The sequence below is a fragment of the Helianthus annuus genome, chromosome 15 (assembly GCF_002127325.2).
Source record: "Helianthus annuus cultivar XRQ/B chromosome 15, HanXRQr2.0-SUNRISE, whole genome shotgun sequence".
NCBI lineage: Eukaryota > Viridiplantae > Streptophyta > Magnoliopsida > Asterales > Asteraceae > Helianthus > Helianthus annuus.
Genome location: NC_035447.2, coordinates 52,772,852 through 52,797,453, shown reverse-complemented (window position 1 = coordinate 52,797,453; position 24,602 = coordinate 52,772,852). Strand labels below are relative to the sequence as shown.

Genomic DNA, 24,602 nt, shown 5'->3' with positions numbered 1-24,602 from the left:
GTAGTAATAGCCTGGCTCATGTCAAGGACGTACAAATCATTTATCCTTGGAGCCGACAAGAGAATCCATTCTTTTGGAATTTTGAAGCCTGGTTTCAGCACATAACATCCATTAGCATCAAAGTGTACTGAAAATTTCTTGTCACAGATTTGAGAAACACTAAGAAGATTGTGATCAAGTTGTTGCACAAAATTGATCTTGTCAAAGCTGACAATCCCGTTAGATATCATTCCTTCACCCGTAATGTATCCACCTTTATCTCCAGCAAAAGCAACATAACCTCCTCTAATAGATTTAACGTCGTAGAGAAGCTTCATGTCGCCCGTCATGTGCCTGGATGCCCCACTATCAACAATCCAATGACTACTGACAGTTCCTCCTGAAGCACCCTGCACATGAACTCAAATGAATTAGTTGGAGATGGGGACCCAAGCCATTGTGGTCTTGGGTCTTCCATTTTCATCAATGACAATAACTTCTTGTCTTTGATGGTTGGTGAATTGTGATGGCCCCCCTGATTCAGTAACCGTTTTTGGTTTCCAAGTCTGTTTGGTTTCACCAGTGTTTTTCTTTAAAAGTTTAACTTCTTGATGATTTGAAGTTTTAGAATTGTCTGGTTTTACAACAACAGATTGTTTTTGAACCACATCGGTTTTAATCGCTTTTTCTATCTTTTTGACCTGTTGGCGTTTCTGTTTCTTTTCCCTTTCTTTTACAAGGCGGGGATCATCTTTTGTGGAAACAGTTGGCTTACGGTCAGTTTTGCCACGGGGATCATCCACCTTTCCTTTCTGCTTATGAAGATATGGGCAGTTTCTAATAATGTGCCCAATGGTTCCACACTCAAAACATGATCTTCGTTCTACAAACCCCGAAGAATCATGTGAACGTCTAGCCGATGATGTTGAACTTTGTGAACCCGAGGTACTAGGTTTTGAACTGCTTGGTTCATTTCTTTTCTCGACAAAAGCTTTCTTGACAAAATCTAAGTTAGATTGGTTTTCAAACTTTTCAATTTTGTCTGTTCCCGTCGATTTCACAAAGTTAACATTCTTCTTCTTCTTTTGGTTCGGCTTCTTGTTAGCTTGAGCCGGTGTTTTACCTTTGGTTTTGGTATGATTTTGCTGTGTTGGCACTGTTGGTAATTTCTTGTTACCAAATTGCTTTCGAATTTCAGCTTTTGGAATAGGAGGACACTGTGTAACTGTAACTTTAGGTCCTGCCTTTCCCAAGAACTTACTCGTCGAATTCTCAAAGACTTTGCAGATTAAGGATTGATTAACATTCTTAATGGGAAAATCTTTGTCTGAGTAAATTTTATCATCACCAACTAGAGTGTACAGCAAATTCACACTCTCCGACTCCTTCTCAGACGAGGACTCAGTTGCAACAGTCTTAGCGGGTTTGACAGGGGGATCACATAGAATGTGATTCTCAAGAGGTATGTCCTCATTTTTGACTACCGCATCAGACTTTGCTGGGACAGTATCGTCAGATTCATCATCAGACGAATCAGCATCCTCAATCACAACTGGAGGATCTTGATTCTGTTCAGCACTCACAAATGTATCTGCTGACACATCTGAATCTGAGGATACTTCCTTTTGGTATCCGAGTCCTGCAGCAAACTCCTTAACATCTAGAGGCACAGAAGGTTCAAAGAATACCCTGTCCTCTTCATCAGGCATGGCATCATAATTATGTCTCACTGGAGGTGGACACTTCTTGTAGCCTATGCATGTGACATCTCTCTTTTCCTTCTGAACGTCAATGATGTGATCTAACACATAGCTAGAACTCAAATAACTGTCTAGCTTGAGTCGGATCGCATCACTTTCGGTTTTCACACAAGCCATCTCTTTTTGCATACTCTCAAGGCGAGATATATACAAATTAATATCAGTTTGTTTTCTTGAAACCATTTTAGTCAGTTCAGTTTTATCCTTCTTTAATGTTTCAATTACTGACTTGAATTCTTTTTCATGGTTTTCATAAAACATGTTGGCCTCTGTGCATTTAGAGAGATCCACAGTCAGCTTCTGATTGTGAATGAATGTCACATCATATTTCTCTTGCAAAGCCTCATGCTTGCTTTGCAAGTCACACCTATCAGCACTCAAGGAACTATGTTTGTCTTGCAAGTCAAACAAACTAGCTTGTAAAGCATCATGTTTGGCTTGCAACTCAGACATGTTTCCTTCCAAATCAGCACACCTAGCATGTAACCTAGCACATTCATCACAATTAACAGCAGTGGGTTCATCGACACATACCTGACTTGATGAACCGTCGACATTAGCCATAAAGGCTGAATGGAGAGAAGACGAAGAGTAAGCAGCTTGATCCACCAGAATAGATCTTCTTTGAGTTTCTGCTACAGCTTCCCCCAAGAGTTCATCAATGTCAATATCATCCGAAACATTAGATGTCTCACCCACATGATCATCACCAGAGTTGGATGATTCTTCATCAACACTCCTGCTGTATCCAGAGGAGTCTTCATCTTCAGACGATTCATCACCACTGGCAGAAGATTCTCCACCACTGGTGTGAACTAGCTCCTTCACAATCTGAGCAAAACATGCTGTTCCATCAGGAGCATCACCACCCAACTGGATTGACCAGTCACAACCTTCATCCACCTGAACTGCAAGTGCTCGGTTGGTTTGGTTGTTGACAGGCACCAATGTACGATCATTGTTTCTGTTCTGCTGGTTGCCTTGGTTCCTGAAGGGGTTTTGATTCCCGTGCTGGGCTGGCTTTGTACATTCCCTTTTGAAGTGACCCCGTTCACCACAGTTGAAGCATTTAACAGCTTGCTTATCGAACCCATACTTGGTGTCTCGCTTACTTTCCAAGCTGGTTCTGCCAGTACTTTCCATCCAATCCTTTGCTCTTCTCACAGCACTCGCAAAGGCCCACTTGATGTCCATCAAGTCCATCTCTTCCTTATCAATCTGCCTGTAATCTTCTTGTGTCAGATTAATGTTTCCAATCTGACCTTCTATCAGCCCACAGTACGCGCTCACTACAGTGTTAAGCAGCTCCATGTGTTCCTTAGCTACTTCTACACTGATTTTAGAAAAGCTTGACGTGTCGAGCTGCACTGTACTTGACTTTGATTGTTGACCTGTAGCAGATGATGTTCCTCCATAACACGCATATTGAGGTTGTTGAGCAGGAGGAGGAGGAGGTGGTTGTACTGGATTTCCATACAGATCTGTGGTTGGAGGCGGTTTTACAGGAACTTGCACTGGATTGCCATACATATCCGTGCTTGTGACAAACGCCGTTTGAAGTGGAGCATGTGAACCGGCTTTTGCTGATGAAGAAGTGGAGGTGCCATAATACATCTCTGGATTCTGTGGCACTGCAACTCTCTTTGCCTTCAACGTTTCTTCCTGATCCTTGTTCTCCAGAAGCTGCACGAAATCGTTGATATTTGTAGTTCTCAACGTTCCGTTGTACTTCAAGATTTCCAGGAAGTTGTTCCATTGAGGAGGCAATGCATCGGCAAATTTCTTTACCACCTCTGTTGGAGTCGTTGTGACTTCAAAGTTGGTCAGCTCAGTAAGCAGGTGATAGAAACGGCTTGTCATATCTCCCAAGGACTCCTTATCCATACATGTGAAGCCATCGAATTCTTTCTTCAGTAGATCTCGTCGTAGTTGACGCGTGGCTTCATTACCTACTCCTCTTGTCTTCAATGCATCCCACAACTTCTTCGTAGTCTTGAAACTGACGAACTGATGATAAATATCCTTGCTCAGTGCTTGAGTGAGAATAGCGTATGCTTTCTTTTCTAAGTCATACGTCTTCTTTTGTTCATCAGGAAGATCGGCAAATGTAGCTGTCGAAGAAGCAGCAACCTCGATAGTTTGATCGAATTCCGTAATGAACCGCAACCACAACTCTGTATTTTGGCCAAGAATGTATGTATGGAAACGATCAACCCATCCTGGATATTCATGAAGATGCATCAACTTTGGAGGCCTGTTCAAACTTCCGGTTTCACTTTCGCTTAGTAGAAGACTTTGAATACTCGGAGTTTGATTTGAAACAAACGCCCATTGACCAGCTGGAGTGGCATTTGTTTGTGAGGATGTAGATACCGGAGATTCGGCCCATGATGGAGATTGACTAGTATTCATGTATTTTCCACTGTCTGGAGCCGGACTTCCCCACCAACTCGGATTCATGATAGATAAGCAAAATAAATGCTAAGTAAGAATGATCCGAAGGATACACAACCGAAAGATCCTGGTCGAAAGATCTAAAATCACAGAAAGTTGTTAACAATAAACAGATCACAATCGAAAGATATAATCTTGTTCGAAGGATCAACAGTACTCGAAAGATTACTGTTGACTCTCGAACAATGATTTCGAAAGATTCAAGAACTCGAAAGATTCCCTTTGAAAGATCCTTATCTTTCGAGCCAAATCCTTATCTTTCGAATAACAGATCTCGAATGATTCACCAATACGAAGGATCCTAATCTTTCGGACACTAATCTTTCGAAAAGATTCTTTTCTCGAAGGATATGTTTCAGACTTCGAAGGATGGGTCGAAGGATATAAATCTTTCGAGCCCTCCTTGATCGAAAGATATCGAAGGATGATCTTTCGATGTCGAAAGATATCTTTCGAGAGCTCTGACACAGTCTGATCTGATGTGAAAGGTTGGTGAAAAGGTGACAGGTTGGTAAGGTCAACTTTCGGCAAAAGGTATGGTCAGACGTACTTTCCCACCAACTTTGAAAAGATTGCCCAAAAAGGAAAACCTTATCTTCAACACCAGTCACCGGAATGTTAACCGGAGATTTAACCGGAAAATACAAAGTCACTTAAAACAATTTTTCAAGTTACCCAACCCCACTTTAAACACTCCCGGTTAGTTTAAACACGTTTTTACTCAAAGAAAAAGCAAGAAAACAAGTAAAAACAGGTGCAAAACTAAGTGTTTCAACACACCACAACTTGTAAGAACCCGGTTTTAAACAAGGTAAAGAGCGAGGCTCTGATACCACTTGTAGGTCCCTTTTCGCGGAGGATTACGAACCTAAACCTTGTTATACAAACCTACTAGCGAGTGCGGAATCCAAGCTAGCAAGCAAACCGAGTTAGTAGCAAGTAGAGAAACAAACACACAAAGATTCACCGATTAACACTAGTCGTATTAATGCAAATGAAGGTTCGGTTACAAGCTCAATGTTTACAGAAGTGTTCTATAAACTCTCTAAGTGTGTGTGTGAGTTCTGGGCAGAATGCTCTCAATGCTCTCTATCTCTCGGGTGTGCAAATGGCAGAACTCTTGAACTCAACACATGCATGGGTATATATACCCAGCTCAGCAGGTCTGCTCGAAGGATTCGACAGATGGTCCGAAGGATCATCTGTCGACCACATGTTACACGAAAGATCAGCATGGACCTCGAAGGATCATCCTTCGAGGTCTAATGGTCGAACCATGGTCGAACCATATCTTTCGATCACCTCGAAGGATCAGGTGTATCCTTCGAGGCTATCCTTCGATCAGAACATCTTTCAACTGTTGTCCAAGTCAAACCGGAGGATGGTTGACTTGGTCAACTTACAACACTTCAAAGGACATCGTACATACAGACCGAATACAGACAAAGTACAGACACAAGTGCACCAACATATATTTCGGTATCTAAAGCAGGTTGTCTCATATTAGTATGACCGGTAAAAAGTAGCATGAAAATGATCTTCAATAATACAGAGATGAGTCGCAACCTGGTTATTCAATAGAAAGTGAAAACAAAAGTACATTACTATTGATTAGTGGCAAATTGATTGAATGATCAATGGGTAAGTTACTATTAAGCAGTAAAACTAGTGTGACACTTTTTTACAACTAATGAAGTTTCTAAAGAGGTTTTTCGTTATTACAATTGTTAATTGTCAAAGAATTATAACCGTCAACTATTATACTAATCATAAAGTCTTTGTTATGTTTGAAACAAGCGGAATTAGAACTTTGTTTTTTAATATAAAAAACATGTTCTTTGCAAAACTTTATGTCTAATCTTATTATATATTTTGTACACTGTAAATAGTTTAAAATGATACTGATATAAACCTACATTTACTCCCATATTTGATGTTTACTTTTTATTGAAGTAGAAACTGATACTTGATTTATATTGATCTCAATGCTTTAACTTGTCATGCTACCAATATGTTTTGTTAGCGCTGGAATTTTAAATTTCTGGTTGTTTTTTTTATATAATCTAAGTCCAGTTCTTTGAGTTTTACAGGTCAAAAGTACAGTTGTTTTGACTTAAAAAGTACTTTTTATTTCCTAGGAACAAATAATATATATTGATATAATGATATTTGGATTCATTGAATAGTTTCTAGTATTTTAAGCTAAAAGTTCCTAATTGAACAATACTTGATTTGAATATCAAAATAATAAATAATAAAGCATACAGAAAGAACAAATTGCAACAACATTAAATTTCCCTAGATATCTAATATGCAGAAGGACAAACAAAATTTAAAATTCCAACAAAACCAATGCCAATAAAGAAAAAAAGAAAAAAAAAAGCAATAATAATTCCAACCGTAGATGACCAGCAAACCAATTTCTATCTTTAGAACCCTCAGACAAAAAGAGATGTTAACCTGTTTTCTTCGGAATGTATGCATCAGACCACAAAAATATGGGGTCATCAGGAAATGGGTTCCTCATGTTGAGCCCTGGAACTGGATCCAAACCATGCTCCGCATGATCACTAGTCCAGTCAGGCGGGTACCAACCAGTGTTTTCCATCACTGGTACATAGCAATCGACATTTGTTCCTGCAGCCGCCATATGGCTAGCAGTGTCGCTACAACCCATGTAAGGCCTCCAGATCGATGACGAACATCAAACATCGCACTTGATTCAAGACATGAAGAACAAAATATGAACAAGATAGAAATATGTAGAAGATGAATCTCTTTATTGATGCACAAACCAAAGGAGTATACATCATCTACAAGCTGGTTTAGATCACAAAGATCTAAACCTAGCTTTCTCTCACTAACACATAGTTTCACTCTCTCTCTCTAGAATACACACAGTAATGGAGAATGGATAGGATCTTGTGAGAGGTGCACCAAGCACTCAAGAGTTTTTATAATCTACACAATACACACATATATATAGGCTAGGGACTAAACCCGGACAAAACACATTGTCCGGGATACAAATCAATACGATAATCCGAAACACTAGAAAGTCGTCCGGAATGCCTTCAGCAATTGATAATCTTCATTATCATTGACTTTAACTTGGACTTTTGCTTTGGTTGACACAGAACTGATAAGCGACAGTTACCCGGTAGGAACTGCACTTACAACCCACAACTTCCTTCGGTTCTGGTGGTTGCAACTGAGATGCAGGGGCATCACTTTTGAGAACCTTAATCCTCTCCTTAATTTCTGGGAGTTTATGACCAGTGAATGACCCAAGATTATTCAAATATTTTGAGTTCAAGCCAGCAAGTGAGACTTTACCACTCAAGCATACTGACATCAAGTTTGCCTTCATAAAATCCCGGGTCGTCACGATCTGCTTCTTGATCTGACCGTCGACCTTGCTGATCCTTTCTTTAATGTAGCTATCCTGGTTGGACATAAACTTGTTCCTCTCCATGGGTAACTTCGTAAGGAACGCGTTTAACACATTTTGGAAAGCAGTGTTGTCTTTGGGCCACACCTCGAGTCCAGGTTCGTATGAGCTATAAATGATGGCGCATGCATCGATGCCGCATAGGGTGCACAGCTCCTTCAGCTTGTTCTTCAGGCATTCCTTTCTTTTCATGAAGGAGCTTTTCATTGCCTTCTTGTTTTCTATGAAAGCAAGCTTCACTTTGCTCCTAGGCATGGTGTAAGGATTAATGGATTATGCCAAAATGTAATTGTAGCAGCTTGTGAGTGGGTTTCAGTTGGTTATTATGTTGATTCTTATACTAAACAAAAATCATTAATATAATATCTTTTGCTTTTAATGACCTTGTATCACAGAAATTAAATTTAAAGATATAATCAAAAGTAGATGATTGACCAAATTTTAAGATTATATCAGAAAAGGAAAAAACAAATCAAAAACCTCATACACATAAAAAAGCATTTAAATTCCTGTTGATGGAAAATAATAAAGTTGAATAAAATTTCAACCTAATATTTTGCAATGTTAATGGAATGAATATACTTTCTTGCATTAAAGAGTAAAGTTTACTTCCAAAATACTTAAATACGACATATGTTATAAACTAGTTTTGAAACCCCGCGTTGCGGAGTAAGCGGGCGTAAAACCGTGCTATCAACGTTACGGGGCGGGAGGTGTAAAACCGTGATAAGTAGCAATCAAACCATGATGACCAAAACCAGGAAAAAACATAAAACAAAATCATGAATTTTAACACCGAGTGTGACTCACGTGACATAAAACATAGACGGAGTTGAACATATATCGACATGTATTAAAAATCTGAGAGGGTAAAAAGAACCCGAGGGACCAAATGTAACCACCAAACAACGTACAAAATAGCAAACAAACGACTACTAAACCCAGAAAAAAGCGAAAACAAAAACTAATATAGAAAGTTAAAACTTATTTAACTTTTGTTGCAAAGTTATAACAAAACCAAAGTTTTTATAAAAATAAAAAATCTTAAGTATAATATATATAAGAAATAAAAATCAAACAAAAATAGAAAACATAAAGACAAAACCCTATATAAACAAAAAATGTTATTATTCCCGATTTGTAATGAACATGGAGATATGTAGTTGGTGATGGTAAATAAACACATGTGGCAACATAGTAATCTGTTAACAACAACCTACACTAAATGTTATATTATAGAATAACCAAAAAAAGAGTAAGTAGTTGCATACCCATTCACATGCTTCAAAATGTTAAACCTTACTTTTCATATGAACTTTTTTTAGTATTAACATAACATAACATAACATAACATAACATAACATAACATAACATAACATAACATAACATAACATAACATAACATAACATAACATAACATAACATAACATAACATAACATAACATAACATAACATAACATAACATAACATAACATAACATAACATAACATAACATAACATAACATAACATAACATAACATAACATAACATAACATAACATAACATAACATAACATAACATAACATAACATAACATGATATGATATGAACTCTTTAGAGATGTTACTCGATGACTATAATATTAATATGGTTTGATTGATGACTTTTACATTCCCTGTGGGTTCAAAATATTATATCCCTACTTTACTACAAATAATAGTGATGTTAACACTATAATGTAACCACGTTTACTAGAAAAGAGAAAAGAATGATTCTAACAGCGTCACAAAAACATTAAATGCAATAGACCTTGTTTGTCATAAGCTAGCCAAACTAGCTCGATTTGATCACTGTTTACATTAAAAACGGATCTTCGTTCGTCAAGACAAAACTAATGTTGTTTTTTCTCTTTTGAACATATATTCGCATATTTAATTTTATATATCTTATGTGATGTTAGGTATTTCATATTCGATGTATTTGTTTATTTTATAGCCATTGATACTAAATACAAACCCATATATAGAAAGATTGTTTAATTCATAATCACGTATACTACAAACTGTTATGGACCATTATTCATTTTTATGTTAAAATTTAAGTCAAAACTAATTGTACAATATTAAATGATTTTTTACGTCTTTCATCTATCCTTCCTCATCTTACTAATGATATGCATACGTAGATCAATGTGGGCTTTGGTGTACCCCTAATAGGGTATGTAAGGTAAGACCTTAACATCACGCATATGGGGAAACTATGATTTTTGGTAATCAACCTAGACTATAAAGTATTTCAACTGACAAATAGATTGAATTATTTTTAGATACACTTTTAAATTAAAAGTTTTAGATCCTTAGGATTTTGGTTTACCCCGTAAATCATGAATCGCCTTTCAAAAATTATGTAGATCAAAGTGTTAAAACTTATATAAATAAATAAATAAATGCGGTGCGTTTAAAAAAATTATTTAGCAGACATAACTAGTATTTAACTAGCTAGTGTTTTTACATAATATTCGCTCCATATTGTGAGCGTATATATTGTGCGTGTATATATTATAATGTTTTGGTATCGCTTACCTTAATATTAAAACTTATATACATAAATAAGCGCAGTGCGTTGAAAAAATATTTAGTATACATAACTAGTGTTTTTATGAAATATTCGCTCTATATTATTTCACATATTTCTTAGTTGATATTTTCATTTTCTGCCATCAAATGCAAATCCACAATACCAATTATTTTCGTAATATCCATAATACTTGTTCTTTTCGTATCTAGCCATTGAATTGAGCATAAAAAACAAACACTTTCTATACAAATAAATAAATGAAGAAATAACGAAGTTATAAAGGAATATATATACACATGTCTCGAGTATAAAAATATCTTTTTACTGGATACATATATACTTATATCAAAATAACAATATAATTTAAAGCATGAAAATGCATACATCAAAAACACGACATCATTTTATCCTCCATGTGCATTCAAAACAACAATTTGAAGGAATTATACATTGGTTAATTTTATAACGAGTAAATTGCCACAATCATACCTTAGGTTCAGGTCAGTTTGCCAGTTTCATTTAAAATGATTTTTTATGCCAAATAGCCCTTCACATTTGTGGGTTTTTTTTGTCATTTTCATCCAAATCACTAACTTAGTTTACTTTTTCTGTTAAGTTGAACGATATTTGGATGAAACTAACAAATATAAAACCTCAGGGACAATTTGGAAACTTACTAAAATTCATTTTAATTTCTTTTTTTAATTAATTTTGTCACATATATATAATGCAGAATATACATGCAGTTTTTATAAAAAGATATTAATCGTTTTTCACATAATTTTTATAAATTTTCATCCAACCACTAACTCGGTTATTTTTTTTCTATTAAGGTGAAGGATCTTTTAAATTTTATAAAGTAAGACATAAATTAATTTCCAATTTTTTATATACATCAATTTTATAAAAATAAAATCTACTTCAACCTCTAAATTTTATAAAAGTAAAATGCTAGCAACGTTATAGAAAAATGTCAAATAAACAAATCTTATAATATGTACCAAGTTTGTAATTCATCTTCTACTCTTTTAAATTACTTCTAACAAAAAACAGAAGCCACTGCCTCCCCCTATCAAACAACGTAACATTACCAAACCTTAAAATTACCAACCAAATAGTAAGTATAAGGTCATGAACCAAAAGTTTCTTGTGACACCCCGTTGAAACATTCTCACTTATACTAGCTTGACAGTGACTGCCTTAACTTTCGGGACGAAAGTTCTTAAAACTTGGGGATAATGTGACACTTCGGGTTTCCCGAGCAACCTTCTTGATTTAAACATTTCGTGTACGTATATTATTAAATGAGAAACTATGGATTTTCTGTTATTATGTGTTGTACGTGTGTATATTATAAGTGAGCCGAGACCCCAAGGACCCGACTCGAGACCACTCTCGGTCTCGAGTGAACAGTAACAAGCGGGCCGGTTGGGCCATGCAACCGAGAAGCCCATTCGGGAGCCCTCAACCCACTCGAGACGGGTATAAAATCCTTGAGGGTGACCAACCTTTACCATTTTTGTAAACACTCTCCCTCACTCACTCTTTCTCCCTCACTAAAACCCTAAAACCCTAGATCATCATCAACCTCCTCTCATCTCCTTTCTCTCTCGGATCAAAACCGGTAATAGCAAGGACTCTCGGTTCAAGCTCGGAGCTTATTTAGAAGTTTATCCATCATATTCTCTCATCTTGTGTCTATCCGGTTAGTATCTCCTTTGGTTGTATATTTGATAGTTGTTGTTTATGTAAGATGGTCATATAAGCATGTTGCTTGATGAGTGATTGATTGGTTATGAATGTGTAAACATGAGATGTAAACCATGATGCTTTGGTAATTCCTTGCCATGATGATGAACAACTTGAATAATGTGCCTTGTAAGATTTAGTTTGATGACTAGGAGTGTGCTAGGTAATATGAAGATGCATAAGTGTATGGATAATATGCAAGATTGTTATGATGTTCAACAATGTGTAAATGGTTGTGTTATCCGATTTGTTAAGATGAGTTGTTAAATGGTTATGTTATCCGATTGATGTTAGATGTTTGGTTAGATGGTTTTGATACCGAATGATATGCATAACTGAAAATGAATGTTTGAAGCTTAGTAAATGTGATTGCTTGATAATATGATGAATAATATGAAGAACAATATGAATGTCACAAAAATATTTGAAAATCATGTTATTTGATCCATTTTGGTTGATAACCGGACAAGAAAACATGTTGGTGGAATGTTATTGGTTAGTACACATTATCACAAATATGAAATTCTATTGGCTAGTACATTGGACAGGTTCTAGAAGGATTCGGGTGCACGTAACTGTGGTTGCGAGTCGGAACCCTTGGTTGCGACTCGAGACCAAAGCATGATGACTCGAGACGGACTTCAGGGACTCGAGACCGGCAAGGTCTCGACTCGAGACGACATGATCTTGACTCGAGACTGGGCTCGAGACTCCTGAGATTGCGACTCGCAAGCAGCACACTCGAGACCAAAACGTGATTCTTCGAGATCTCCCGGTTGCGACTCGAGACCGTGTATTCTCGAGTCGAGACCACCCTTGTCTCGACTGGGCTGCCTACGTGTTATTGGGCCACGACTTGTTGGGCTATCTGTTGACTGGGCTGCATGTGCTTCTGTTACTGTTTCTTTGTGAAAATGTTAGGGTAGGCCCAATAACCCAACTGTTTGAATATATGCATGCTCAGTGTGTCTATACGTGTTTGCTATACGTGATTACTTGTACCCCAACTTGACCTATATTTGGTAACCATGCTAGGACGTGGTGACCAACGTGATTTACCGGATAATTAATCTACCGAGCAACCCAAGGTGAGTTCACAACCTAAAGCATGCGTTCCCGGTGGTTTGGGAAACGAAACTAAAACAACACTATCCCCTTATGAGGGATACAACTTACTTTTCTTCCCTTGTTATTGGGAACCTTTAGTTAATTACTGTTTATACGGATTGCAACAAACGGCACTAAACGAAACTCTATCACTCAAGTCCCTACTACATAATACCGATTAGTCGCCGGGGCCAGGCGAACGGGTTATTAGTTGATAGCGCTATTTAGGTCTTACCAACCTCACACCGTGCCATGGTATGGGATCGGTCGTGAACTAATGTACTCAGGCATCCGTCAATGATGATAGAACATTGACATCGGGGCATCCTGCGGAAACGCAAACGGTTACCTAGTGTTCGGTATTGGAAAAGCAGTTTAGTCGCTAACTTTTGGGGTAGCTCCCCATGGCATGTATAAACGAGTAAATTAACTGGTGAAACAAGTTTTTGGTAATTAAAACTGGACAACTAGTGAACTCACTCAGCATTATTGTTGACACCTTACTGCATGCTTTGCAGGTAACCAGTGACTGAGGAGCTGCTGCTTGGGGATGTGTAGTGTTCGTCCACCCCTGTGTTGGGTGTTAAATAAACATGAACTATGAACCTTGTTTAAAACTGTTTTACTTATGCTTCCGCTACTTACTACTATTTGAACTTAAAACTTTAAACTCTGAACTTGATATTTGCTAATCGTATGGTTAGTAAGTATTACTTTGGCTATTAATTCAATTATTCAGTATAATTGGTGGCTGGATCCTGGTCAGTCACGCCCTCAAGCGGATGGTACTCCGCAGGTGGAATTTGGGGGTGTGACAGATTGGTATCAGAGCCATTGGTTATAGTGAACTTGGTTTTAAAAAGGGGAAAATCTTTTTGAGAAAAACCAGACTATAACCCGTGACTCGTAACAACACTACACTCCAAGTACATGGCTCGACTTATCTGACCCCATAGCTCGGACCCATGTTTACTTGCTTGTTTGTCTCATGCTTTCTGCTCTACTATACGTACTAGTTTGCCTAATTAGATAGATACGCCTCCCCTCTTCTATCTCATTCTCGCTATGTTACGACATCATACTCATACTATGTTTTCTGGCTATGAAGACAATGAGTGGACGCGGACGAGGAAACGTCAACATGACTCAGGCTCAGTTCACTAACCTAATCAACACGGTGGCTGCAGCTTTCGCAGCTCACCCTGGAGGTAAGCTCGTTGTTTTAGGATGTTTAGATCCTACCGCCACATCGTCTTTTCACCTCTGAACCCATTTCGCTTCACTCTTCGCAACAGGTCAGCACGCACCTGTGCAACCACGTGTTTGTACTTTCAAGACCTTCATGGATTGCAAGCCCCTTCCTTTCAATGGCACTGAGGGTGCCATAGGTCTTCTGCACCGGATCGAGAAGGTCGAAGCTGTCTTTGCTGTCTGCGAGTGTCCCCCTTCTAATTGGGTGAAGTTTGCTACTGGTACTCTTGAGGGAAGCGCGCTTTCGTGGTGGAAAGCGCAAATTCAAATGCTTGGTTTGGAGACTGCTAATGCTACTGCATGGGAAGATTTCAAGGATATGATCAAGGAAGAGTATTGTCACAGGGATGACATCCACAAACTCGAGGACGAGTACTATGGCCTCAAGATGGTTGGGTCAGAGATTGAGACCTACACCAAGCTGTCCAACGACTATGCTGCACTTTGCCCAAACATGTCCCGACCCATGTATCGAAGGATCGAATTGTACATCAAAGGCTTAGTCCCAGAAATCAGGAGCCATGTGACCTCGGCCAACCTCACTACCATACAACCTGTGGTTCGTCTTGCCCACAAACTCACTAACCAGGTTGTGGAAGAGGGCAGGTTGCCCAAAAGGATCAGTGTTGCGGAAGGAACTTCTAGTGATGGCAAACGAAAGTGGGATGGAAATCAGGGCAAGGATGCTAACTCTACTCAGGCCCCAGCCCAGCAAAGGAAAACTGAAAACAACAAAGGCCCTCAGCAACAGGGTGGCTACCGGGGAAGCTACCCTAAGTGCAACAAGTGTAACAGGCACCACAATGGGGCATGTAACAAAGGTTAGTGCCAGCGATGCAACAAGATGGGGCATGAAGCCAAGGATTGTAGAAGTCAGTTCCCAGCAAGGCAGAATCAGCAACAACCCCAACAGCAACAGCAGCAGGGAAACAACCGTGGATGTTTCAAATGTGGGGCAACAGGGCACATGCGAAAGGATTGCCCTGAACTGAATCAGAATCGCAACAACAACCAGGGAGCTGGGAACCAGGAACAAAACAATAATGCTGGGAGTGGTGCAAGGGGAAGAGCTTTTATGATTGGAGCTGGAGAAGCAAGGAACGACCCCAACGTCGTGGCGGGTAAGTTCCTACTTGATGATCGTTATGTTTCTGTGTTATTTGATTCTGGAGCCGATGCTAGTTATGTATCCCTTCGTATTAGTAAGAAACTTAAGCACCTGCCTGCATTATTAAGTTCTAAGCACATCGTCGAGATAGCTAATGGTAGGAACATCGAGGCCTCGCACGTGATCCACGACTGCAAACTAGAATTGTCCGGTCAGACATTTAGTATCGATCTTTTCCCTGTCAAACTTGGAAGCTTCGACGTTGTCATCGGCATGGATTGGTTATCCAAACATCGCGCTGAGATCCTCTGTCAAGAGAAAGCGGTTCGTATTCCTCGCCGTTCTGGCAAACCCCTCATCGTTCAAGGTAACAAAGGAGGAGAAGTCACAGGCATTATCTCGCTTCTAAAAGCCCAGAGGTGTTTACAAAAAGGGCACACCGCTATCCTAGCACTTGTCACCGACACCCACGAAAAGGAAAAGAGGATTGAAGATTTTCCTGTAGTACGTGACTACCCCGAGGTATTTCCTGAGGAACTACCTGGACTCCCTCCCCACCGTCAGGTCGAATTCCAAATCGAGCTAGCTCCCGGAGCAGCGCCCATAGCTCGTGCGCCTTATCGACTAGCCCCTGCAGAACTGAAGGAACTCTCTACGCAATTACAAGAACTATTGGATAAAGGATTTATCCGTCCAAGTTCGTCACCCTGGGGAGCACCAGTACTCTTTGTTAAGAAGAAGGATGGCACATTCCGAATGTGCATCGACTATCGTGAGCTGAACAAGGTTACCATCAAGAATCGTTACCCTCTCCCGCGCATCGACGACCTGTTCGATCAGTTGCAAGGATCGGGCTACTATTCTAAGATTGACCTGCGATCAGGCTATCATCAGTTGAGGGTCCGTAATGAAGACATCTCCAAAACTGCGTTCAGGACTTATTATGGTCATTACGAGTTCCTCGTCATGCCTTTCGGAATGACTAACGCGCCTGCGGTTTTCATGGATCTCATGAATCGAGTGTGCAAGCCTTACCTCGATAAATTCGTGATTGTGTTTATTGACGACATCCTGATCTACTCGAAAAGTCAAGAAGAGCATGAACGACACCTACGCCTTATCCTCGAACTCCTACGCAATGAGCAATTGTACGCCAAATTCTCGAAGTGTGACTTTTGGCTTCGAGAGGTCCATTTCCTTGGGCACGTGGTCAATAAGGACGGAATTCACGTCGACCCCGCTAAGATCGACTCGATAAAGAATTGGCATACGCCCAAGACTCCAACCGAAGTTCGCCAATTCTTGGGATTAGCAGGATACTACCGCAGATTCATCAAAGGATTCTCAAAGATTGCTCAACCTCTCACGACTCTCACTCAGAAAGGCATTGCTTACAAGTGGAATGAATCTCAGGAGTCGGCCTCTGTAGTGCTCCTATTCTCTCGTTGCCTGAAGGCACTGACGACTTTGTGGTTTACTGCGATGCGTCTATCCATGGGCTCGGTTGCGTGTTGATGCAACGCGAGAAGGTTATTGCCTATGCTTCTCGACAACTTAAGACGCATGAAAGAAACTACACTACGCATGACTTGGAACTGGGAGCAGTGATTTTTGCTCTTAAGATATGGAGACACTACCTGTACGGTACCAAGTGCACTATTTACACCGATCACAGGAGTCTCGAGCATATCTTTAGGCAAAAGGAATTAAACATGCGACAACGTCGATGGGTCGAACTCTTGAATGACTACGAATGCGCCATCAAGTACCATCCGGGCAAGGCCAATGTCGTGGCAGATGCCCTCAGCCGAAAGGACACTATACCAAAGCGCGTGCGAGCATTGCAACTTACTATCCAGTCTAACCTCCCGACTCAGATCCGAAATGCCCAGGTTGAAGCACTGAAACCGGAAAACATCAGGGCTGAGTCTCTGCGAGGATCGAGACAACGACTAGAACAGAAAGAAGATGGCGCTTACTATGTAACAGGGCGCATTTGGGTTCCACTCTATGGAGATTTACGTGAACTCGTGATGGACGAAGCCCACAAGTCCCGCTACTCAGTACATCCTGGCTCGGATAAGATGTACCACGACTTGAGGACTACATACTGGTGGCCTGGCATGAAGGCACACATAGCAACATATGTCAGCAAATGTTTGACTTGCGCCAGGGTCAAGACAGAGTATCAGAAACCAGCAGGCCTACTCCAACAACCAGAAATCCCGAAATGGAAATGAGAGCAAATTTCCATGGATTTTGTTACAGGGCTACCTAGGTCTCAACGCGGAAATGACACTATATGGGTAATAGTAGATCGATTGACCAAGTCCGCACACTTTTTGGCTATTAAGGAAACAGACAAGTTTTCTACCTTGGCGGAAGTTTACTTAAAGGAAGTAGTTTCAAGGCACGGAGTGCCAACCTCAATTATTTCCGACCGAGACGCTCGGTTTACTTCGGAGTTGTGGCAAGCTATGCACAAATCCTTTGGCTCACGTTTGGACATGAGCACCGCTTATCACCCGCAAACGGATGGGCAGTCTGAGCGCACCATCCAAACCCTAGAAGACATGCTCAGGGCATGTGTGATCGATTTTGGCAAGAATTGGGAAAAACATCTACCGCTAGTGGAATTCTCCTACAATAACAGTTACCACACTAGCATTCAGGCAGCACCTTTTGAGGCATTGTACGGTCGTAAATGCCGATCACCTCTCTGCTGGGCGGAAATCGGTGATAGTCAAATCACGGGCCCAGAGATGGTGGTAGATACAACGGAAAAGATTGCCCAGATCAGACAACGCATGGCGGCAGCTCGTGACCGTCAGAAAGACTACGCTGATAAGCGCAGGAAACCACTAGAATTCCAGGTCGGTGACTGGGTTCTACTTAAAGTCTCACCCTGGAAGGGTGTGGTACGCTTTGGTAAACGGGGCAAGCTTAATCCGCGATATATCGGACCATTCGAAATTACCGAGAGAATCGGTAAGGTTGCTTATAGATTGAACCTACCTGAAGAACTGAGTGTGGTACACAACGTTTTTCACGTATCAAATATGAAGAAGTGTCTGTCAGATGAAACGCTCGTAATTCCTTTCAAGGAACTCACTATTGATGAACAGCTACACTTTACTGAGGAACCGATTGAGATCACGGATCGAGAGATCAAAACCCTCAAACGTAGCCAGATACCTCTCGTGCGAGTCCGTTGGAACTCGCGACGTGGCCCAGAGTTTACCTGGGAGCGGGAAGACCAGATGAAGCACAAGTATCCCCAGTTGTTCCCAAACGAAAACCCCAGCACTGAAGCTACAACCGAATTTCGGGACGAAATTCCAAACTAACGGGGGGATGATGTGACACCCCGTTGAAACATTCTCACTTATACTAGCTTGACAGTGACTGCCTTAACTTTCGGGACGAAAGTTCTTAAAACTTGGGGATAATGTGACACTTCGGGTTTCCCGAGCAACCTTCTTGATTTAAACATTTCGTGTACGTATATTATTAAATGAGAAACTATGGATTTTCTGTTATTATGTGTTGTACGTGTGTATATTATAAGTGAGCCGAGACCCCAAGGACCCGACTCGAGACCACTCCCGGTCTCGAGTGAACAGTAACAAGCGGGCCGGTTGGGCCATGCAACCGAGAAGCCCATTCGGGAGCCCTCAACCCACTCGAGACGGGTATAAAATCCTTGAGGGTGACCAACCTTTACCATTTTTGTAAACACTCTCCCTCACTTACTCTTTCTCCCTCACTAAAACCCTAAAACCCTAGATCATCATCAACCTCCTCTCATCTCCTTTCTCTCTCGGATCAAAACCGGTAATAGCAAGGACTCTCGGTTCAAGCTTGGAGCTTATTTAGAAGTTTATCCATCATATTATCTCATCTTGTGTCTAGCCGGTTAGTATCTCCTTTGGTTGTATATTTGATAGTTGTTGTTTATGTAAGATGGTCATATAAGCATGTTGCTTGATGAGTGATTGATTGGTTATGAATGTGTAAACATGAGATGTAAACCATGATGCTTTGGTAATTCCTTGCCATGATGATGAACAACTTGAATAATGTGCCTTGTAAGATTTAGTTTGATGACTAGGAGTGTGCTAGGTAATATGAAGATGCATAAGTGTATGTATAATATGCAAGATTGTTATGATGTTCAACAATGTGTAAATGGTTGTGTTATCCGATTTTGTTAAGATGAGTTGTTAAATGGTTATGTTATCCGATTGATGTTAGATGTTTGGTTAGATGGTTTTGATACCGAATGATATGCATAACTGGAAATGAATGTTTGAATCTTAGTAAATGTGATTGCTTGATAATATGATGAATAATATGAAGAACAATATGAATGTCACAAAAATATTTGAAAATAATGTTATTTGATCCATTTTGGTTGATAACCGGACAAGAAAACATGTTGGTGGAATGTTATTGGTTAGTACACATTATCACAAATATGAAATTCTATTGGCTAGTACATTGGACAGGTTCTAGAAGGATTCTGGTGCACGTAACTGTGGTTGCGAGTCGGAACCCTTAGTTGCGACTCGAGACCAAAGCATGATGACTCGAGACGGACTTCAGGGACTCGAGACCGGCAAGGTCTCGACTCGAGACGACATGATCTTGACTCGAGACTGGGCTCGAGACTCCTGAGATTGCGACTCGCAAGCAGCACACTCGAGACCAAAACGTGATTCTTCGAGATCTCCCGGTTGCGACTCGAGACCGTGTATTCTCGAGTCGAGACCACCCTTGTCTCGACTGGGCTGCCTACGTGTTATTGGGCCACGACTTGTTGGGCTATCTGTTGACTGGGCTGCATGTGCTTCTGTTACTGTTTCTTTGTGAAGATGTTAGGGCAGGCCCAATAACCCAACTGTTTGAATATATGCATGCGCAGTGTGTCTATACGTGTTTGCTATACGTGATTACTTGTACCCCAACTTGACCTATATTTGGTAACCATGCTAGGACGTGGTGACCAACGTGATTTACCGGATAATTAATCTACCGAGCAACCCAAGGTGAGTTCACAACCTAAAGCATGCGTTCCCGGTGGTTTGGGAAACGAAACTAAAACAACACTATCCCCTTATGAGGGATACAACTTACTTTTCTTCCCTTGTTATTGGGAACCTTTAGTTAATTACTGTTTATACGGATTGCAACAAACGGCACTAAACGAAACTCTATCACTCAAGTCCCTACTACATAATACCGATTAGTCGCCGGGGCCAGGCGAACGGGTTATTAGTTGATAGCGCTATTTAGGTCTTACCAACCTCACACCGTGCCATGGTATGGGATCGGTCGTGAACTAATGTACTCAGGCATCCGTCAATGATGATAGAACATTGACATCGGGGCATCCTGCGGAAACGCAAACGGTTACCTAGTGTTCGGTATTGGAAAAACAGTTTAGTCGCTAACTTTTGGGGTAGCTCCCCATGGCATGTATAAACGAGTAAATTAACTGGTGAAACAAGTTTTTGGTAATTAAAACTAGACAACTAGTGAACTCACTCAGCATTATTGTTGACACCTTACTGCATGCTTTGCAGGTAACCAGTGACTGAGGAGCTGCTGCTTGGGGATGTGTAGTGTTCGTCCACCCCTGTGTTGGGTGTTAAATAAACATGAACTATGAACCTTGTTTAAAACTGTTTTACTTATGCTTCCGCTACTTACTACTATTTGAACTTAAAACTTTAAACTCTGAACTTGATATTTGCTAATCGTATGGTTAGTAAGTATTACTTTGGCTATTAATTCAATTATTCAGTATAATTGGTGGCTGGATCCTGGTCAGTCACGCCCTCAAGCGGATGGTACTCCGCAGGTGGAATTTGGGGGTGTGACATTTCTTAACTCAAACCAATCGGAATAAATATTAGTTAATTACCCTCATAATCTTAATTAGCTAAATATTTTATTTCTACCTACCTATTTCTTAGGTGCTCAACACATTTAAAAATATGTAACGTTTTACAATTTTTTTCTATCTCTACACTTAATTTAGATGGGCGTTTTCTATTTAATAATGAAACATGGAAATAAGCATATAATATACCATTACATCAAACCCAATATATATAAAACCACACCTAACATATTTAGACTCAAAAATCAACTTAAATAAAATCGATACTGACCCTAACTATAAAATATTTTGTGATAAGATTAATCCAAACTATAAGATATAATGTGATAAGACTAATCCAACACTGATTCCATTTAACGAGAATATGAGTTTAATTCATATTTGTTTTTAGCCGTTTAATTTGCTTGATAATCTCGATGTCACTGTTTATTTTAGAACCTTCTTTTGTAGAATTTGAAGAACACTATAATGGGGCACTAGCTTGGTGATGTATTCACGTTCAATGCTAGGTATATTTTAATTTAGTTTAATTTTGTTTTATTTAAACCTGTATTATCACCCACAACTTCATTTAACTTTATTTTCGCATTAGTTAACCCAGACATTGTATTTTGTGTTAGTTTTGTGAGTTTTAATAAAATTTAGGACCTTTCACTTTGATTTCTCCTAAAAAACCGAGTAAACTTGAACATCTTCTTAAGCATACCTCTTTAGTACGTGTTATTGCAACGTGTCTCATTGTTGCATGCTCTTATATACAAACATAATAAATATAAAATTTTATATAACTCAATGCTATTGAGGAATTATTTTATTACCTTCATGGAGCATGGGGTTCAACAATACATAATCTTTCAATGTGGTCGGATCTTAAGTAAGTAGTATTACCAATAGTGACATTTAAAGATGGAAAACCAACATTTTAGGTAGCTCATTAACTAATTGCAACATTTGCTATTCATGAGGATGCATATCTTGAATCTTTTGTTATTATCCAATTCTCAAATACTTGAATGATGACATTATATGACTTGTGTAACACCTCAAAATTTTGTGTCCAATAATGTGTTGACACGTGTCATGAGTTTACACGTGGTATGAAATACTAAATAAAGGACTAAAGTTGACAAACCTTGAAAGTATTGTAAATTCGAGGGTTAAAAATATCAACGAAGGGTCAATATACTGTATAGTAACCCTAAATGATGCTCGTACCTTCAAACGAATAAATCATGGATCGTACGGAGTGAAACGCGGGAGAAAGTGAGAGATTACAAGCTACAGGGGTTAATTGTGTCAACATGTTTAATTTATAACTCTGAGTGACCCTATGACGAACCCGAGGCTTTGTAACAGCAAAATACGCTCACTAGAATATACAATATAAATTTCGCGAAGTTCCGTTTTAAAACGAGAAAGTTATGATCAAATTCGTATGTGAGGGGTTAAAAGCGTCAACAATAAAAGTTAAGGCTTTTCGGATAGTAATTAAACTAACCGGGGACTTAACAATGCGGGTAATAGTTACGAGGCCCTTATTCGTAAATAATCGAGGGCCAAATCGCAAAGTTACCCCTTCGAAACCGAAAGGTCAGGTTAATGATTACAAAAGATTTGAAAATCTTGGAAATCAACCCTCAGGCAGGCCGCGTTAAGGAAACGGGTGAGCTAATGCGGGTCGCGCGCCATTTGAAGATTCGTTTACTGACTTAATGATTCAGGCGGCCCGCGTCTGAGTTGCTTGAATCCTAAAGCGGGCCGCGTTAAGGTCCCATATGCAGAATTCTTGGACAAATTCAATGTTTGAGCTTGTGAACGATCTTGTGTGCATTAATTAAAGCATGGGCGCCCTCTACATGTCCCCTAGCAATATAGGACACCTGCTGATCATCCATGAGCAATCCTAGAGTGAGTTGTAATGATCTTGTGCAACATAATTCACTATAAAAGGCAAGGCATTGCACCAATGTGAAACACATCTCAAACCTGCCTTCTAGTTCATCTCAGGAGCTCCAAAGCATTTCTCTAATATCTCTAGTCGTGCACCAAGCTTCTGTAAGTATGCCTACCCTTTTGTGGCTTAGTTTATGCATAGTTTAGCTTAAAAGTCAATCCGTCGTAATTAACGATTGACTTTGCGATAAATCACAAATGGTCCAGTGGTTTGTCGAATCAAAGGTAGTTATATGTTGGTAATCATGTGGTCTTTAAACCCCTAAAAGGGCACCCTGTGATTCCCACTCTAACTAGTCCAAATGTCGAGTCAAACGTGCTTAGAAAAAGTCAACAGAAATGCCATTTTGCGATTTAATGCATAATCAGTAATGTAGATGAGGTGTAACCTGTTTAAACACTCATAAAAAATGATAATAAGTATATTAACTAGTCTAAGCTTGTTTGATCCGACCATTTACTGTTTTGACCCGGTTCGGAGCCGAAAGTCGCAAAACTTTGACTTTTGCATTGACTTCAGTTCTGACCCGTTAAATATGATTTAGATATGCCTTAGGAATCTCTTAGGACCAGGTTACATGATGGTATAACCCTCTATGACCGGTTCGTTGTTTGTCCGAGTCTTTTACACATTTCCATTAAATGCTTAAAAGTTGACCGTAACGCCCTTTTTAATTTGAAACGAGAATTTCGGACATGTGAAAGAACCATAACCTTAGTTACTGATTTCTAAGCATGCCCCTAAAATTTCACGTCAATCCGAGGTCCAGAATAGGAGTTATGCTAAATAGCGCAAATTACGGAAACTTTAGTAATTAAATAGCGCAATTAGCATAACGCCTATCTAAACCCAGATTTCGACACCAAACCTTTTACACACTGATGTAAAATAATATTTTGGGATTTTTAAAGATTTTTAATTATTTTTAACCTGCTCATAACCTGCGGTTATGGCAAGGGTTCGGTAATTACCGAATATACCCTTTTCGGCCATAACTTGAGTTCTACAAGGTCTTTTGACCCGATTCTAGTTGCTACTGATTTTAAATAATAAATAAAATATTTTAGACTTTATAAACTGTTCGGGAAACTCAGATTTCCTGTACAACTCAGAAACCTCTTTTATAATCTTTAAAAAGACCGAAATACCCCTACGGGGCATAATATGAACTTAAACTCGTTACGGGCATTATGGAAGGTATCCTACTGATACCACAACCTCTTTAAAGCATATTGACTTAGGAAACCAGTGTAGGACTCTTACGGTTACCCGTTGCGCCTTTTGCGCGCACGGTTCGGCTTATGTAACTAGTTTACGTAAACTAGCCAAA

At 39.6% G+C, this 24,602-nt stretch overlaps 1 protein-coding gene across 1 annotated transcript; it reads right to left on the bottom strand.

The window, feature by feature from the left end:
• Nucleotides 1–7,299: 7,299 nt before the first annotated feature.
• On the bottom strand, nucleotides 7,300–7,899 carry LOC110913708 (agamous-like MADS-box protein AGL80). The gene has a single exon (XM_022158529.2). It carries the CDS (start codon nucleotides 7,897–7,899, stop codon nucleotides 7,300–7,302), a length of 600 nt encoding a protein of 199 aa, XP_022014221.2.
• Nucleotides 7,900–24,602: the final 16,703 nt, after the last annotated feature.